The sequence below is a fragment of the Thalassophryne amazonica genome, chromosome 16 (assembly GCF_902500255.1).
Source record: "Thalassophryne amazonica chromosome 16, fThaAma1.1, whole genome shotgun sequence".
NCBI classification, from domain to species: Eukaryota; Metazoa; Chordata; class Actinopteri; order Batrachoidiformes; family Batrachoididae; genus Thalassophryne; species Thalassophryne amazonica.
The window spans coordinates 40,198,950-40,219,133 of record NC_047118.1 but is presented as its reverse complement, the minus strand read 5'-3'; the positions used below and the strand labels follow the sequence as shown (position 1 = coordinate 40,219,133).

Here is a 20,184-nt window from a genome sequence, read left to right as displayed (position 1 = left end):
TTCAAATAAACTCATCCATCAACACATTCATTCTTAAAACCAGAAAATGTGTGGAATTGAGAAGATATTGCCAACTATTAAAAATGAGTCTGGCAGACAGAATTTCCCGAAAACACGTGACTTCAATGGAAGTTGTGGCCTCTCTTTCACAAACAAGTGCTGCACCCTCACCTGACATTTGCAAAAGTGAAAGTGTGAGCACTCACTGTGCTGCAACATCAGCCACTATAAACAAAATTATTCAACTAAACTTATCCATAACAGTTCTCAAGTTCCTTCTTTAAATGTTAAACCAGCAGCCAATGATTAAAAAGAAACCACCTGTATATCCAGCGGGAGGGTCCAGGTCATTCTCCCAGATCTGATCCTGGTGTCACCATCATCCTTCAGACCATCGCACAGAGTTCAGATGAAAAACATGTACAGCAGTTTTTCAGTTACATTAATAATGCAAATCACACAAACTTTAACAGAGACTTTATAAATATAAAAAGGCCATATTCTTCAAATTCCATGTTCATTCTCAGGTAGAGCTGTTAACCTGCACATCTTTATGTGAATAAAAATTAGTGATAAAACATAATAATGGCTTCTGTTAGGTGTTCAGTAATATGGAAAAAGAATTATTTACAACTAAATACACATCATTTTTTTTGTATTAATATTCCAAGTCTGAAATTACCTTTGAGGAACACAGCAAAATTATTCTTTCATGTTTACAGTGTGTCCTTATATAAAAATGTCAATATTTTTGTCTAAAACTCTCATTTTGAGTATTTTTGTTTTCTTGTAGTTTTATTGGAGTAAGATTGTTTCATACTTTTGATCTTCAAGTTAATTCAGAGATTTTGTTAATAAAGTATATTTCAAGAACTGAGTGCAGTGAGCAGACAGACACAGGTTCAAAAATGTTCAGCCTGCAGACGCTGAATCCACATCGGCTGTGAACGTAATTTGATATTGATGGTTTTCCTACAGTTTCAGGCTAAAAATGTTTTTTTTTATTTTTTTTTTTTATTGAAAGTCTGTTCAGTTTTACACAATTTACAGTTTTATCTCCTCTTCCTCTTCAGACAAGGTGGATCCAGTCTCATGGCTGCTGGAAAAAGCAGGTGAGTTGCTGTTTGTCCTCTTTCTGACCGACCCTCCACCGTAATGTCGGGAAAGTACATCGGCCGCCTTCTGGAATCGTTCTGCGTCGATGACAGGTTCAGCTCTCTGAGGTGACCCCAGGGATGCATCAGGTGTCCTCAGAGACCAGATGTCCTCTTCTTGATGTGTCCTAGTACAAGAGGTTCCACAGGGACCCCTGCTGTTCATATTCCAGACAAACATCTCGCTGCCTGTGGAGGGGTCGAGTGAACTCACCCCAGGACTCTGCACAGTTGTGTTAGTGACAGAGCCGCTCTCCTCCTCTTCCTCATCCTCTTCGTCCCCTTCTTCATCTGCTTTCTGGTTGTGGTTGGACATCTGAAAGCAGCTGGGGTTGTCAATCAAGCTCAGTACCTCAGTCATGAGGGATGGCCCGAGGTCCAGAGTGAATGAGGTGAGTGAATCTGAACGTTTCCAAGTGACGTCACCGCTGTCTGAACCTCTCTGGATGTCTCCATCTGGAAACTGCCTGTCGTAGCGGGAGAGGCGTGGCAATGTGACAAATCCAGAGTGTAGACCTGCAGCCAGAGAGATGACATCACACTGACATCACTGCAGTGACACAAAATAAAGATAATATCCCACAGCACACTTCAAAGTGTGAGATTACACTAGAAAATCATCACAAATGATCTTTGAGTAAATATCATACAGAGAATGTTCATAACGATGATGCTGTAGGTGAACTTGGATTGAATGTTGTTATCAACACTGTAAGAAGAAAATCGCCCCAACTGGAACTGGACCACAGTGGGTGGTGCTGCTCACTCACAGGAATAAAAATCAGGGGAGCTGTTCCAGCTGGCAGCCTTCCTATGTGTAGTTCTTTCCTTTTGGTTCTCCAGTTTCTACCCACAGTCCAAAGTCATGCTAATTAGTGACTTAATATTAAGGGTGTGACGAAGTGGTAGGTCTTAAGATGGGTGTACCATGACTCTTGCCCAAGGTGTGATGCTCCACAAGTGTTCCCAAACCAGAATACATCATAAAAGTTCCATGTCTCAATAAACAGGGTCTTACTCTTTTTGTGTTGTTACTACAGTTCTGTCTTTTCAGTTCTGTCTGTCCTGAACACCTGATCCTGTAGGATCTCAGAAGTGAAGCACAGTAGATCTTGGTTAGTACTTATCTCGAGGACCTCTTGGGAAGTCCGGAGGCCATGTTTGTTTCTCCAAGTAGAGCTAGAGTTGTGTCAGGATGAGTATCCAGTGTAACACTTGTGCCAGATCTCAAAGTAGATCTGTGCTGGATCCATTGTGGTGACCCTGAACTGAGGGCAATCGAAAAACTAGCTACAGTCCTGTCATTTAGCTTTGCAGATGTTTGTTTAAAATGTCAAATTAAAGGAGAACTCCTGTATTTTTCAACCTAGGCCCCATTTTTTAGATGTTTTTGGGTCACTGTCAACTGTCATATCCGCAAACTCTTTGAAGGGCTCAACAGCTGCAGCTAGAGCAAGGTAAAGACCTTCTTGTCTCAGTCCACCTAGCTGTAAATGGCCTTGGCTGGGGAAGTACCCTGCATCGGATTGGCATCCTGCCCAGGCGAGACGGCGCCATCAGGCCTCAGAGACGATAAGAACATGCTTCTTCCCACCTTGAGCTTATCGTGCACCTGCTTTGTGGAATGATCTCCCTGCATCAATAAAACAGTTGGACTCTGTAGAGACTTTCAAGTCTGGACTTAAGAAGCACTTGTTTTCCTTTTCGTATGGCTAGCATACTGGCATAGTATGTTACTGTGCTTCCTACCCTTTTAAATTCATTGTATTAGTAAAGAGAGCGGGCTGTGGCTTCAACTTTATCTAAAGTCTGGGGCTTTTAGTGAAGCTTATGGCTTGTGGCTGGCATAGTGAAGCAGATAAGTATGATTTCTGGCCAGAATTGTTCACTTGGTGATGCAAGCATCAGATTTGACATGAATGTTCTTCATAAATCAGTGTTTGAGAAAAAAGTGCTGGCCACTTGAAAATCCAATATGGCGGCCAGGTAGGGGTCAATGAAGAATTACACAGGGGTCAAAATTTAAAATGCTCCAATCATATTGAAAGCTATACCACATTATGTGTCTGGTCACAAAGATTGCAAAAAGGTATAGTTTGGACTATCTATGACTGAATGTTCTGGAGTTGTGGGGTAACAACAGCAAGAATGGTGACAAACGTCAGTTTCAGTTTGTACAGGGTTCAAAAGTTAAAGTTGCCCCAGTTTTGGTAAAACTGGTGGTGTTGTTGGTGTTGTTGTATTTCTGCCACCTGATTCAGTTTTTTTTTCTCTCTCTCTTTCTGTTTGAGGTGTGGTTCCATCCAGAAGTGGCAGTGGGCATCTTTTTCTTCAGGCCTCCCGTCGTGTGCACCAGCATGGACTCACAAAATTTCCCGGGGAAGACCCAGGACTAGGTGGAGAAATTATATCTCCACACTGGCCTGGGAACACCTCAGGATCCCCCAGTCAGAAGTGGTCAATGTGACCCGGGAAAGGGAAGTCTGGGGTCCCCTGCTGGAGCTGCTGCCCCCACGACCCGATCCCGGAAAAGCAGTTGAAGATGAGTGTGTGTGTATAAATAAGGCCTAAAGTTTCAGAGTTTCAGAGCTAAACATTCATTCATTTTCTATGCCTGTTTCGTCCAATCAAGTGGCACTTTGGGGATGGAGCCAATCCCAGCAGTTAAATGGACATGAGGCAGGTTTCACCCTGGAGAGGACACCAGTCTATTGCAGGGCCACTTACAGACGGACAAACACATTTAAACACACATGCACACCTACAGCCAACTTTGACTCGCCAGTTTACTGAACTTGCATGTGTTTGGAAGAGGGAAAAAGCCGGAGAACATGCAAACTCCACACAGAAAGGACCAGGTAGGAAGCAATCCCACGACCTTTTTGTTGGGAGGCAACAGTGCTGCTAACCACTAAGCCACGAGCTAAACAGCATAAGATAATTAAAGTGTGCTGTTTTGAAATATCCAAATGAATTAAAGTTAAACCTGCTGTAATGATATACAGATGTGGTGCAAGTTCAATATTCAGCTGTTTATGGCAGGTTTATCCCACTTTTTTCCCTCCCTCTCTCTCTCTCTCTCTCTCTCTCTCTCTCTCTCTCTCAAAAATAAACTAAGCATAGGTGCCTTGATTTTAAAAAAGGGGTACCGGGGAACATTGTGACTGTAAATACTGTGTAGCTTTGTATTTTTACCCTGAATTTGACTGTGCGGAGAATTAAACTGCTCATAACAAAATCAACTGCAATTAGTCATGTGTGTACTTGTAACAAGATTCATATTATATTTGAAAACCATCTTTGAAACAGATGTAACTCCAGCAATGAAACTTTTCCACCAGAGGGTGGCAGCATGTTATAAACCAGTGAGATTTAAAATTTAAGGACTGTTTCTGCAAAGGACTGTTTCTGCAAAATCTAAAAGAGCTCCTTTTTCCCTGTTGGGTCACAGTTTTCTATCTAGTTGTGAACACACAACTGCGAGGATGAAGAATGTGTATATGACAACAGGACAGCAAACAAGGGAAACGAGCAGTTCATTAAAAAAATAAGCTCTGTTGACTGTTTAACATCAGAACAAACTACATGGAACATTCTAGACTCATTGATTTGAAAAAAGACATGTACAGTCAAATAATCCTTTTGTTAAGATTGTGTTGTCGGGTAAGTTCCACAATATGATTCATTTTCTTTAAAATAACACATGAAACAAATCACACATATGGGTGAGAGGTTTGAATGTGGTTGTGTGTTAAAGTGGCTGAAAGGCCAGTGAAATATGCACTCTACTGAGTGACCGTTGAGTTAAAAGAAGAGTGAAATCAATAAAACCATCCATAACAGTGGTTACTGGAATTTAAAATAAAATGCATAAATTATAAACAAATTCTAAAAATGAAACCCATTGTGAATAAAGAGAAATCAAACCATCTTTGACAGACCAATTGACAATTTTAATGTTAGAAAAAGTTCCCATCATGCCTCAGGTCTACATCGTTCACTCACTGTGGGCAAATTCCTGAAGAATTGGATGACAAATCTACAGAGTGAACGGGGATTTCCATTCCAGCCTGAACACGGCCTGAGTTATCAGATATGAATGTGTGTTGATACAGACACACACACACATAGTACACACAGCACAAAGTGCCCTCCATGATTTTCTCTCTCTGCTGTGTGGTGGGTGTTGCCGTGTTGCCTTGGTGATGATGGATGACTCAGAAAATGTCTGCCTGCTTTCTGGTTGTCCTGGAGGATTGTGGGAACAGCAGCGACAGGAGGAGGGAGAATTCCAGGATCCCCCACTGTTACTCAACCAAAATATTGACACTCAAAATCTTCTTTTCATTCTGTTTCTCACATTCTCTGACTGACACGTGATGCATTATTATTTATAATCCATGCCAATCTGCAGGCTGGCATGCACATGTATAGGCTGAGGCCTATACATGTGACGATCACCGAGTCATTCTGCATCACGTTAGATGGAATTTCAAGAGTTTCACCACATTGTAATTCTACCGTCTCATGCAAAGGTTTCAAACCTTTTGCTGCTCATGACCCCTTTTGAAGTTGGGGCAGTTTTTTGACATTAACATTCATTCATTCATTTATCTTCTACCGTTTAGTAGTCCAATTAAGGGTCGCAGGGGGCTGAAGCCTATCCCAGCAGTCATAGAGCGCAAGGCGGGGTACACCCAGGACAGGACGCCAGTCTGTCGCAGGGCCACAAATAGACAAACAAACAAACACAGACACACCCACACACACACCTACGGACAATTTTTTAAAGATTCCAATCCACCTAACCCGCATGTCTTTGGATGTGGGAGGAAACCCACGCACACACGGGGAGAACATGCAAACTCCACACAGAAAGGCCACAGGAATTGAACCCATGACCTTCTCGCTGTGAGGTAACAGTGCTAACCACTAAGCCACCGTGCTGCCCCTTGCATTAACATTTCCTATGTAATATCTTTTTGCAGATATATATCTAGATTCACCAATACTTGCTGCATTGGTGGATCTAGAAGTTTTCAAAGTCAGGGGCCAATAAGGGGGAACAATTTACACAAAGAGGCCTGCTCCTTTTCATTCTGGTATTGTGGTGCTTTTGTTTTTTGCTTTTCTGTTTTTCTTTTAAATGAATGAAATAAATATTAAAGAAAAAAAAAAAAAAGTCCATGTCCAACATCCAGGCTCAAGTCCCTGTTCATTAAGGCGTATACACGTCTCAAGTCATTTCTTTGCCACTGGCTAAAGCTTCCGATTTGAGAAAAGATAGATCATTGAATATATTTAGTAAACTGATCCTTGTTCAAACGCTTTGTGTATTTTTTAAACAGTTAGAAATACTTTTCTCTCTTTTTTTAACTGGTCTGTCTGCGGATGAGTCCAATGCAAAGTATGGTCATTGATTAAGACTTTGGTTATTCCTAGTGATGGTTCTTCTCGTTTTACAGTGGTTGGTATCCAGCTTAATGATGTATTACCTCCACCTTCTGCTCTGGAGAGGAAATCTGGCATTGTCGTGATGCAGAAGTACAGTACTAGTGCATGACTTGATGCCTATGGATGCACAGATCACCGCAAATACACTATTATTTAAAGAACGTGAACACTACATGTGGAAATTGTAACTTCGTCAGGTGGAAACTATGGCACGTGCACTGCTTTATTCTGTGTGGAAGATTTAAGGCCCTTTTTTCTGCACATTAAGGACCCCTTAAGAGTCTCTCTGTGTTTCACTCTCCTGTCAGTTGGCTACATTAGACTCGCTCAGTTTTAATGCAGATCATCCTGCTGTTAAGATGCTTTACATACAAGCCTCATCCAGGCTGGAAGTGATAATCTGTATTATCTCACCATATGTGCAGAAGGACTCATCCGTTGAACTGATAGAACTGGGAAACAGCATCCTCTGCAGGCACCCATTGGGAGGGTCTGTGCTCAGGTGTGGCAGGGAGATGGCATTCTTGATGATGGGTGAGATATCTGGAGGTGGAGATGAAAGGTCTCGAGATCCCTGTCGAGGCCGCGGCGCGGACTCCCTTCTTATGTGACGAAAAGTGCGTGTGAAGAAGCCGGTTGTCTTGGAGCTGTCTGCTGAATCCGGGCTTCCAGGTTCCCTCATACCTCCATAATTACTGAGGAAGGAGGTGTCTCCAAACACTTCTCCACCTCGGCCAACGTGCATAGTGTGTCTGAAGTCCCCTAACGGCAGGCTGATCATGTCCACAGACAGGTCACTCTTAAAACGGCGTTTCCCCTGAGAGCCAGACACAAGGCCCTTAATCCCAGGCAGCTTTCCCATACTCATGGTGGCAAAAAATCTCAAGATTTAGTTCATATTAGAACATCGGAACTCTCATTACAAGCCTGTTTGAAATCCACTTCAGCCGCCACTGCAAAAATAACAGAGGAAAGAGTTAGAGAGGGAACTGTGAGCAGATAAAAACACAAATTTCTGGTTGTTCAGTTGAAGAAGAATGTGTGTAAAATCCATTCTCCACACGGGCCCGAGCCAACTATTCACCCGCTGCCAGGGCACGGCTTCTGTTTAAAAATGTGAGTTATGATGCAGAGTCACTCCACTCCCTGCCTGCATTCAGCTTTTGTTTTTCCCCACTTTCATGCTTCTCCTCTCATGCTGTCCAAAAACAAACTAAAGACCAACAAAAAGCTGAGTTCTCCTGTCAGGAGCAGCTTTCAATCATGTCAAAACAATAAAGAATTTAACTTACAAAGATACTCATTTCCTCTGCTCACCACTGCTCATGTGGTTTGAGACTTTGGCGATGATTTGTTTGGACGATCTGTGTGCAAAAATTATATAGACCAACTGATGTCAGTGTGTTGTTCACTTCATCGCTTCCACCAAGGATGTACAGATTTCAGCTCATTTGTTTGTTGGCTTGTCAGCAGGTTATCTCAAAGTGACATCACTGGATTTCAATGAACCTTGGTGAAAAAGCAGACCCTGGGTCCAAGAAGGGTTGAACCAGATGCAGATCCAGAATATGTTTTGTTTCTATGTCTGTATTTTTTTATAGTTTATTTGTATCCTAAAAAGGCCTGATTTCATTGAAATTTTGAACAAGAAGGACACTCAGTGAGCACATACCTTCGCCGAGGTGGACAGTTGGCATTTTTCTTTTATTTCTTTCTTTGCGAGAAAGTTATTCATTTAATAGATTCTCAATCATTCTTAATTTTGATTTCTGATCAGTGATCCGCATCCTTGTCTTTGTAAATGATCATTCACCTTTGATCCTGCTCTCTGACCTTTACCTCTAGATCAGTCACCTTTCATTACTTTGCTGATCTCTGAACATCACTAAGGAGGTTATGTTTCATTGCAGTCTGTCTGTCTTGTTTTGATGCTGTAATCAGGATCAAGTTGCAGATTTTGACATCTGATCCTCATCAGTGAACTTACATCATGATTACTGAGTGCTTATTATTTTGAACCTGTAGTCAGGACAAAAGGAATTAAGCTCAAACATGAAAGACAAGATAATGATCAGATAATCAGAATTTTTGAAAAAAAGATCAAATACAAATCAAAGATCACAGGGAGGATCTGGATCAAAATAATCTGAATCTAGGTGAAGATTCTGACCTTTGATGCCTATCACTGATCTTACATATTGGTTAATTAATGCTGATTATTTAATCCTGTAATCAGGACAATGAAAGCAGCTACTCTGCTGTGATCCTGTCAGATCTTATAGCTGCTAAGCAGAGTGGAGTATGGTTAGTACTTGGATTGGGGACATCTTAGGAAGACCAGAGGCTGTGTTTGTTTCACTGGATTTGCATCAGGAAGCGCATCCAGGGTAGCAATTGTGCCGAATCCCAACATGGATCTGCTGTGGTGACTTTGTCTTCAAATTTCCTACACCTAAATGAAGATAATGAATGTTGGGGGATTGTCGGTTAAACCCACTGTCAGAAGTCTTGGGGTGATGTTTGACAGTAGTTTTAACTTTGACAAAAAACTGACAAATTAGGAGAGGTGATGGTCTAGTGGGTAAGCGTTGGGCTTGAGACCAGAGGATCCTTGGTTCAAATCCCAGCCTGACCGGAAAATCACAAGGGCTCTTGGGCAAGATCCTTAATCCTCTAGTTGATTCCGGTGTGTAGAGGGCACCTCACATGGCAGCAGCCTGTCATCGGGGTGAATGTGAGGCATTGATGTGTAAAGCGCTTTGAGCATCTGATGCAGATGGAAAAACACTATATAAATGCAGTCCATTTGACTCTGTGGTAAAGTCAAGTTTTTATCAACTACGGCTTTCACCGAAGGTGAAGCCTATTTTAAATCGTGTAGATCTGGGAAAAGCCATTCATGCTTTTCTTAGTTCTCAGCTGGACTATTGCAATGGACTTTATGTTGGAGTCTCCCAGTTTTCCCTTAGTCAACTTCTGAAGCCCGAACTGGCTTCCAGTGAATTGATTTTAAAATTCTTATGTTTGTTTTTAAAGCTCTGAAGCTCTGAATTTGGCCCCACCATACTTAGCCGAGCTGCTTTCACATCAGGATCAAAACAGAGTTTTGAGATTGTCTAACCAGTGTGCACTGGAGTTTCCGAGGTCCAGATACCGCCACTGGAGAGACCGGGCTTTCTCTGTGGCCACACCCAGACTTTGAAACAAGCTCCCTCCTGAGCTCTGCACCATCACTGACTTGGGTCTTTTTAAATCTAAATTAAAAACCTGCTCTCTGTAAGCCTGATCCCGTCAGATCTCAGAAGCTAAGCAGAGCAAGATCTCGTTAGTACTTGGATGGGAGACCTCTTTGGAACACCAGCGGCTGTGTGTTTCTCCAGGTGAAACTGGAGTTGCGTCAGGAAGGGCATCCGGCGTAAAACTTGTGCCAATTACCAATGCGGATCTGACTGTATCCTCTGTGGCAACCCCGAATAAAAAACCGGGAGCAGCCGAATGAACAACCTTTTTAGAATGGCGTTTGCACAACCAGCACACACAAGACTGACATTTTATTTGGTACTTATCTGTAAATATTTTTTGGACGTATATTTTTATAGATGTGTCTGTTTTAAATTTGCTTATTGTCTTATGGCTTTAAGTTATTCTCTGTGTTTTTTTATCTGACTGTAACGCACTTTGATCAGCCTTTGGGCTGTGGAAAGAGCTATATAAATAGAGTTTGATTGATTGACTCTAAACAAACAGGGTCGAAAGATAAACAATAACAAAAATCAGACTCAAACATGACAGGCAGGATTGAGACCAAAAGCATCAGGTTGAAAAGAAAAGGTTCAAGGATCACAGCCTTTGATGCAAGATCTGTCCCTTGAACAGATTCAAAGCAATCAGAAATAGTTATATAAAAGTGAACAACCATCCACAGCAAAATTAATCTGGTTTTCCTTCAAAGCTGAAAATCAAACAGCAGCAAAAACATAACCTCCTCAAAAAGTGTTTTTAATATTTATGTTCCTTTTTTTGTTTCCATATAATTTGTACTTTGAGGAAACAGCGCCCTCACATGAACATCAGAGAAACCTTGTATTCTATAGTTTTCTGTCCTATTATGTTTCACTTGTTTGTTTATTTTGCTGACACACAAACTGGACCCCCTGTTTTGATGCTGCATCCATATTCTCTGAATATTTCTGCTCATTGCTTCTCTGTGTAGCAAAATGAACCAGGTCAGCCAAAGGGGAACATCTTTTCAATCCGGACTTCACCTTGATACATCTGTAAATGCTGCTTATTTGTTTCTGCAAAAATCATAATGTCGAAACTTTTATATATTTTTGACTTGGAGTGTTTTAAAGCATAATGAGAAAGACATGCATGATGTAGTAGACACGTCTGAGGCAGTCACATAATGTTATCAGCTGTTAAGGATCTTTACACCCAATAATTACTTCAGCACAGATGGACAGTGTAAAACTAAAGCACTTTTATTTGCGTCTTACCCGAGTCTCGTAAAAGACATGTTTATTTTGCACATGCACAGCAGACTATGTGAAGCTGGATTTTTGTGGTGGCGTCCACACACTTGTACTTTTAGAAGGTGGTTATAGACCAGTCATATGCCTAGATGGTTGCCATCCAGGACCCAAGATGGCTCTGCAGTGTGTTAAATGCGGTGACCAGCATTCCCGGACCCACACACTTGTTGACCTTTATAAATAACTTATAATAACTGCAGGTATTATTCCCAGTAATTGGATTGAGCCACTTCATAGGTCTGATTCCAGGCTCTTACTGCTACTTAGGTTTCAAGGTAGACCACTTCATATCTAGAGTTCTAGACAGTTTTGTTGGTTTTAGCTCTGGTTTAGCACCCAGTCTACACTCCATACAGGTATATTAAACAAGCATAATCGCTTTAACGACATATTACTGATTATCATCTGATATTTACATCTAATTTTCACTGCAGAACCCATTAGTAATCATGTATTCTCAAAACATTTCCACCATCAGTCTGAAGATGCACCAGAATATCAGTAGTGTCTCTAATTTAGATCTTACTTCTTGGATGTGAGTCCATGATGCATGTGTCAAAGGATGTCAACGCTTGACATGATCTTGTGTGTTTCATCCAAAGCTTTGAAAGGTTTTATCCATGTGTGGTACCACAGGCTCCAAAAAACATCTTGTTGCTGGTCCTCAGAGATCAGGTCCCCACTGCCCAGACTGCTCAGAGCCACGACAACAATCAAAGTGAAGAGGAAAAAGGGGGATAATGCTTTATCGCAAAAGGCAATAAGGCAAAGTGTTGTAATCCGGCAACTATTTTGTTTGCTTCGCTTTGGAGAAAAAGAAAAAAGCTCCTTTAAAATAGTCTGTGTGCTGGATTAACTCCTAATCCCTTCTGTCTTCTTTCCCTGTCTGACTCCCTGTCTTGCTCTCTGCCCTCCTCAATCCACTTAGATCCAGGTAGAGTAGCCTCCCTGTTTTCAGTCGCTTTGTGTCAGACCAGTGTCAAGGCCCGCGGACACTAGACAGAGAAAGAAAAGGGGAAAGATGTGAGTTCACAGGCAGCACCACATAAATGTGTCAGGCTGTTAAGAACTTGGATTGACTGATGTTGGGAACGTTTTCCTCTCCTTTTGCTGCCTGGGGAGTCACCATGTTCTCAAGAATCTCTCCAAGGAATGAACCTCTCAAATAAAACCACAATAGGTTGGAAACTTCAAAAGAGTTATGTTCTGCAAAACCAGTTTTTAGCCACCTTTTACAGTTACTGGAGCTGGGGGGGGGGGGGGGGGGGGGGGGGGGGTTCTTATTAAATATCCCCAAACTCTTACATTTCTATATCTGTGCATCTGAAAACTACATACCCTCCACTGGAAGCGTAACTTTGGCCTGGTGTATGTCACAGATGTCCATATTTGGACACCTTTGTGCTTTGCAAGACATGCCCACTGAGACAGTCTGCACTTGGTGTGACACGCACACAGTGAAATACCACCTTTATGTGGTATTCCCTCATCGCCAGATTATCAAGGTTCATCCTACACTCTCACGTTCATGTTTCCAGTGTTTCAGCCTGTGTTTCAGACCTTTGCTCTTGCTGTGTGTTCTATGAGTTTCTGCCTGCCATCTTGGATTTGTCTCGTGGCGTGATCATCTTTGTGCACTGACATACTGCTTGTATACTGGGTAACTGTTCTGTTGCCTGTTGGCCTGAACACCCATGTACCTGACCTTTGCCTGTTAAATGGCCAGGCCTTTTGCCTATTGAACTAATTGTACCTTTGAGATCTGTGGGACAATAAACCTACCGTAAAACTACCAGCTTTGCATTGTGGTTGTCTGCATTGGGTCCTCTGTCTAGCCATTAAACTAAGAAGGAAACAGGAGGTTGTAAGTATGAGCTCTCTTTCCATTTATGCAACTGGCACCGAAACAGGTAACAGACCTGATTACTATTTTTTAAGATGCTTGATTTAGTCTATTGGGATGTTATTGGCTACAAATGTTGATATGCATATTAACATGCATGCACACACACACACACACACACACACACACACACACACACACACACACACACACACACACACACAAATAACATGTTATGTGAGTGTGTGCATGCATGCATGTGTGTGTGTGTGTGTATATAAATATTGTAAAATGGTATGTTTTGTGCCTTGTCAGGGATTTGCACTTTGTTTTTTAATGGAGCCAGGTGAAGTATTACCAGGCAACAATAAAACTGTCATGAATGAAACTGAATAACATTGTGGTTTTACACCACAGAGCATAAAACATAAGTCTCTGGCTGCACACGGTGCACCATCACAGATCTGCAACAAAAACCCACGGCTCAAGCAGTGTTTTTTTTTTTTTTTTTTTTTTTTTTTTTTGGTGTTCCATGCCCTGGGTATCTATGTTTGTTTTGTTTTGTTTTTTTGTAGGTCTCTTGAAGGGATCCTTGGCTACCACTGGAATGACTATATATCAAATGAGCAGTTGCTTCGAGAAACTCAGATGAGGAGTATCCCTTGCATTGTGAGGGAGTGTCAGTTTAGACATTTTGGTCATTTCTCTGTGCATAATGCAGGACATAGGTGCCTGAGTGTTGAGGACCCCAGTGGCTGGAGAGGACCAAGGGGACATCCATACTTCACCTGGGTGCTGTAGATGGATAGTTCCTTTCGAGGGCTGGGGTTGGACTGGTTGTCCTTCTGAGTGGCTGCCATGTGTTGTGTCCTTTAATGCGGCAAAGCATGGCACCAGCACATGCTCCCTGACTTGACTTGCTACTGTGTGCATGTTTTTCTTATCTGCTGCATTAATGAATCCACTACTAAAGCAGCTTCTTTAATCTCCAAACACATGACCTTACCAAGAAGCAGCCAGTGAAGGATCAGAGTCGAACACTGCAGGAGTTACTATCCAAGTGTTGTCAAGAAGATTTGGTCCTGATTTAATCACATGAGTGACAATGGAGTCTTATTCATGATCAGATTAACTTCTATAAATCTGATCAACTGTCCAGGACAAATGTTCACAGTTTGCTGTCAGTGAGCTCTTACTGTCACTTATAACATGACAATGGCCGACATTAAGGAGGATACATGGAAGATAGGATGAAGACATGAGAATGAGGAAAAAAGACAGCGATTCAGGGGTGTGATAATTGATACAGACCTACTGTTCATAAGCAGGAGAAGAAATTAATTTTAGCTAATATTTAGTTTCATTGAGTCACAGTATCATGTCGGTGGCTCTGTGGTGAGGCTTGATGGGGGCATAACCACGGAAGAATTTCAGTAGCTTCAACAAAACTCCACTACAAAACTGACATTTGCTATTATAAATGGCATGTTTTTGGCCTCTGTTTCTCACATTCTTTAGGTATTGTTTACAGTATGTGCTGCACTGAGATCAACTGAGCAAATTCATGGCACCGGCGTGATGCAAAGTGTATTTATGATTTGGTTTGGTTTTGTATGCTTGTGTGAATAAATATTGATCCTGTCCTTGACAAACTACACTGTCCAGGAACCAGGAGTGGGTGAAAATGAAAAATGGAATGACAACAGTCCAACATTCCGAAGGCCAAGCATTGCGTCTGAAGGCAAGCAGCCTCTGCTCTGGCACTGGGTTGTTTGTTGTTAGCTAGTGTTCTATTTGTAGGTTTTCCCAAATTTTCCAAATGGGCATTTGTGTCCTGTCAGAAGGGTGATTGTTGTAGTTTTTAAGCCACAATTACTCTCCTTAGTTCTATTTCTTGTGTTGGACACTGATCATCCATAACATTGTGACCACCCACCTAATATTGCGTTGGATCCTCTTTTGCCTACAAAAACGTTCCTCGTCGGTTGAGGCATGGATTCCCCTAGACCTTTCCATCGGAACCAACGTTGTTGTGGTGCAAATTATTGGTTGAACTAATAGGATTAATAAATGGAATAGTTTTGACAGTGTTGAATGCTTGATCTCCAAAGTAAAGGTCAAACAATGTTGACGTCCATTATATGACATGTGACATATGTTACCCCGTAACATGATAACTAACCATCACACATGGTGCAAACTATTTCTTTTTGTCAAATCCCTATTAGCTCAACCAATACTCGTAATTTGCATATTTATTTTTAGCAAAATTGAAGCAACTTTAACTTTTGTCCCCTGTATAAACTGAAATTGACCTTTGTCACCATTCTTTCTGTTTTTACCCCATAACTCCATAACATTTAGTCATAGATAGTCCAAACTATACCTTTTTGGAATCTTTATGTTCCGACAAATATTGTGGTATATTTTCCATATGATTAGAGCATTTTTAAATTTTGACCTTTGTGTAATTCTTTAATTGACCCCTACCTGGCCGCCTATTAAAAATTTAATTGGCCAGTCTGTTTTTTTATTTTGTTTTTTCAAAAGAGTAATGTCTCAGGAGTATTTGTGCTGAATTTGGTGCTTACATCACCATTTGAAGGATTCCTCTTTAAATTTTGTTATCTGCTGCACTATTGGTAAATGGCCTTTTTAGAAACACAGAAAATCAACTCCAATAAACATGAGCTGCAAAGTTCTATAAAGCTGCTGCTTTTGTGATTTTCATGGATTGGCATCCTGTTCAGGAGGTCATGGACTCTTTTTTGCACCAGAACAATCGGCCTCAGGACCTGTCATGTCTTACTTTTTCTGATTTTACAAACAGTCAATTGGACTTATTTCTCCTTTCTTTTATACAATGTCTCATCAAAACATCATTAAGAAGTCACTTCACACCTTATCCAGTAGTATCACGAGTTCTTTTTAAGGTATGTGACTTATGTCATCACAGCAGAGGGGAAACGAGGCCAAATGCAAACACACGGTTTTGTTTCTATAGTCTTGATGAACAAAGAGCATGAGGAAATGTTGGCTCTCCAAACTTCCACCAATCAAACTGAAAGTTAAACTAGAATAACATTGGACAGTTGAACGCTGCTCTCAGTGTTGTTTGAAAAATCACTGCATTTGTATTTGAAGGGCAGATTGTGGTCATGACCTACACAACATTTAAAAAAAATGATCTACACCTTGTTTGCAAAAAGTGTAAGGCACTTTTGATTTTTCAGACATCCACCCTTTTTATGGACTTCTGTGACTTCTGTTGTGCAATCACATGTCCACATATGATTTCATACATGATTCTAACCCTAATAGCTCGCTTGTCTTTTCACTAACAACAGACTACAAACCTGCAGAGTCGAACAGACCTGATGGACACTTCAGCAGGTCAGACGTTTGGACGGTTTCACTACAGCAGCACAGTGACTAAGTGAATATTTTTTCTTGCGCCTCTTTAGTCAACAGAGGAAACTTATGGAAAAATAAGAATTACGTCTGCTACAAGGAGGCACTGCGAACCGCTGCACCACCCGTCTCATCGCTTACTCAAAACGTAATGACTTGTGCTTTACTACACTTGATGAACATATTTGTTGATATAAGAGAATTAATGCATTATTTTTTGTGATGAATGCACAATATATTTTGCAGCATTAATTTAACACTGTAGCAAGTGCTTATGATCATATTGAAAATAGTGTTAAATCAGATCTCTCCCAGTGTTAAATAAACTATAGCAGAGTGTAAATTAACTCTGCTGCCATTGATCAACTTGACTGAAACACCTAATAGATGTGATTTAAGACTAAGATAGAGTTGATTTAACACCATCTTGAATGGGGATCATATAAGCCAGATTTCAATTTTTAATTTCAATTTATTTTCATTATACAGCACCAAATCACAACAAGGTTGCCTCACGGCGCAAACCTTATCAACCCCCAGAGCAACAGTGGTAAGGAAAAACTCCCTCTGAGGAAGAAACCTCAAGCAGACCAGACTCAAAGGGGTGACCCTCTGCTTGGGCCTTGCTACAGACATAAATTACAGAACAATTCACAAAACAAACATACAGGAAATGTTGCCGGTGCACAGGATGGTTTCCGGAACAGATACCACACCCATCTCTGGATGGAGCTGCACCTCAAACAGAGAGAAAAGAAAAAAGCAGAATCAAGCATCAGAAAGACAAATACAGTATAATTTGTCAGCATTAAGCGACAAGAAAAACAGAAGAAATACTATGGTGATCGCCGGCCACGAGCCCTAAGCTTCACTAAAAGACCCAGAATTTAGATAAAGTTGACGCCGCGGCCTGCTCTGTTTGCTAATAGAATGAATTAAAAAAGTATAAAGGATAGAAACATACTATGCCAGTATGCTAGCCATATAAAAAGGAAAATAAGTGAGTCTTAAGTCTGGACTTGAAAGTATCTACAGAATCTGACTGTTTTATTGACGCAGGGAGATCAAAAAGGTTCCTCACTTTGTCAGTGTGCTGTATGACACACGAGCCTATAATCCTTAACTGGTCAAATTGATGCCGATGTCTCACTGGACCAAGAACCATCATTTCAGTCTTATCAGAGTTTAAAAGTAGGAAGTTTCTAGACATCCAGCTTCTTACTGATGCAAGGCAATCTTCTAAGGATTGTATGTGGATGAGATTACCAGCAGTTATCAGCATGTATAACTGAGTATCATCAGCATAGTAGTGAAAGGTAACCCCAAAATGCCGCAATATGTGCCCAAGGGGTGCTATATAAAGGGAGAAAAGCAGGGTATGATATTTTCTAAAAGCAAACTGCAGTGGCTCAAAAAGATTATTCTCTGTAAGGTAGTCCACGAGCTGCCGTGAAACCACTTTGGTTTATAAGATGCCTGGAAGTAGGTTTAAGTTTGAGACATCCACGCAGGTAGCAGACACGAAATCTTTGATATTGCTGGAACAGCCAACGGGCCATCCTTAATTTCAACATCATCCAATGTAGTAATGAGTATTAAGTTTGCAAAGCATATCCCTCTATGATTTTTACGGACACGTCTACGGAAGCAGGCCACAGTCTCAACTTATTGAATTTCTCTCCCTGCCAGATAAACTGCCCTATCACCATAGTGGATTTTCGGCACTAATTTCCCTGCTAAGCTTATGGATTCCACACCCACATTTGTCAAAAACCTTGCAGGGTCTCTAATCACATGACTGATTGTCCGTAACTGAAATAAATCTGTGTGAATCCCTTTTAGAACCATTTGAAATCAGTTTAAAATAAGAGTTAAATAAGTTTACACATTACAGGGTGTATTTTTTGGTTCAGAATTTAAAAGAAATTTATCCTGTATGTGCAACTGTTTAAAAGTCAGCAGCAATTTATCTCCAAGTAACCACAAAACAAGAAAATCCTCACATTCAGAACCCCGATCCAATCCATTCTTCCACCCGATTCACAGCAGCACAGCTTTGGTTTACGTACAGCTCACACTGAGTCCAAAGAGGAACATGAAGTGACCTTTTAGCCCACAAACTGCAAACTGTTGCCTTTGAACAGAACTTCAGTAACATAATAATGCCTCCTGACCACACATGCAGTTCAACACAGTGAACTTACTTCTTTGACTTTGTCGTCTCTCTTCTTTGCCATCACTTTTTTGCATCTTTACAGAAAGTTTGCAAGAAATCTGCTCTATCTGCTGCCTTTAGATGAGTGTTATCTGCTTTCAGAACAGGTTACATGACAACGCACAGTGCACAGTTTGATTTACAAGCATCACCTTACCTCAGTGAACTCTTCTTGGTCTCATGTGCTCTTCAACCTGCGTTTGTGTCCGCAGCAGCTCTGTGCACCGCCTCAAACTGAAGATGGAGAGAGGAAAAAAAGGGAGAGGAAGAGGAGGAGATCGTGGGTGGACCCTGGAAACCTTAATGATCACATTATTCTGGTTGATGGATTGAAATCAGGTTGGGCAATATGCAGAATGTTTATGTTCATCTGACTGTTGAATATAAAGGTGTTCCAAGATCATAACATCATATCACATAGACATTTGCAAATTTACAAATGCAGAGAACACAGATAAATATAACCAACTTAGCAGCAAATTCGTCCAGCACACTCAAAACCCCAGATGTGCTGCAAAGCTCCACAACACATTGGAAATACTCACACTACAAACAGCACTTTCAAACTGTTTGATTACACGGCTTGAGCTGCTCTGAATGGCAGAAGTCAGTTAAGGTTCTTCTAGTCGGATCCTCTTTTTGTGTTGGTAGGTTTCAGGAGCGGATGTAGTTTAGGTGGAAAGAGGCAGGGAGCGACTGTGACTTATTCTGATGAGATGAAGGTACTCTCCCCTACTGGGCTGTTCAGTGGCATTCTCCTCCCTGCCCCCCCCCCCCCCCCCCCCCCCCCCCCCCGCAACAAACACACACACACACACACACACACACACACACACACACACACACACACACACACCACACACACACAACACAACACAAAACCTGACAAGTTTTAAAATCTATAGCCCATTCCTGTATTCTAGGGCAATCTGGGAAGGTAACTAACTCTTGAGTCAGATTTTTTAAACACTGGAGACAGTAAATTCTGCGTACAGCAGCATTTTTTCAGTCAGCTTTTGTTTAAGCAAGACCTTTGTCATATTTTAATCACACCTTTGGTCAATGGAGTGGTGGTGTTGGGGGGGGGTTGTGTTGTGTAGATTTGCAGCAGACACGTCAAATGAAACGGTGACATGGGCTGTAGGTTATGTTGATATCCTCTATATTTGCAAGCACTGTTTTCAATTTACAAAATTTTTTTTGATGCGGCTACCTGTTGTTGAATTGATGCAGGTTGTCTTTGTGTTTTTTTTTTTTTTTAATTATTATTATTTGCTAGCGGTGTGGCCTGTCATGGCCACCATGAAAACACTATTCGAAGCCTCAAGAAAGGTTTCTCTATTCTGATGTATTCATTTTTGTCAGGATTTGGCTTTTATCTGGGTTAATTTTCATGGTTTGGTTAGGTTATGTTGCTTTTCTGTGTGTTCTTTCTCTTGTCAGGGTTTTTCTGCTTTGAGCTTTCTATCTCTGTCTCTCTTGTCTGTCTCCTCTTACTCTTGGTGGTGGGCGTCTCCCCCTATCTGGTCACTTCCCCTTTCCACGTTCCACGCACACCTCACCTGCTTCCTA

At 41.3% G+C, this 20,184-nt stretch overlaps 1 protein-coding gene across 1 annotated transcript; it reads right to left on the bottom strand.

Moving 5' to 3' along the window:
- Positions 1-767: 767 nt before the first annotated feature.
- cdc42ep1b (CDC42 effector protein (Rho GTPase binding) 1b) lies at positions 768-18,792 on the bottom strand. The gene is made up of 4 exons (XM_034189640.1): positions 18,770-18,792; positions 11,670-12,138; positions 7,023-7,561; positions 768-1,670 (listed from the first exon to the last, which is right to left on the bottom strand). Exons 3-4 carry the CDS (start codon positions 7,474-7,476, stop codon positions 1,045-1,047), a joined length of 1,080 nt encoding a protein of 359 aa, XP_034045531.1. The 5' UTR covers positions 7,477-7,561; positions 11,670-12,138; positions 18,770-18,792; the 3' UTR covers positions 768-1,044.
- Between the last annotated feature and the right edge of the window lie 1,392 nt (positions 18,793-20,184).

Bases quoted from the DNA above. Each gene is read 5' to 3' on its own strand.
- cdc42ep1b (XM_034189640.1), bottom strand. From the start codon at position 7,476: ATGAGTATGGGAAAGCTGCCTGGGATTAAGGGCCTTGTGTCTGGCTCT. The intron at 1,671-7,022 runs GTGAGATAATAC...CTCTGGCTGCAG, and splicing joins TGAGTCCTTCTGCACATATG to GTCTACACTCTGGATTTGTC.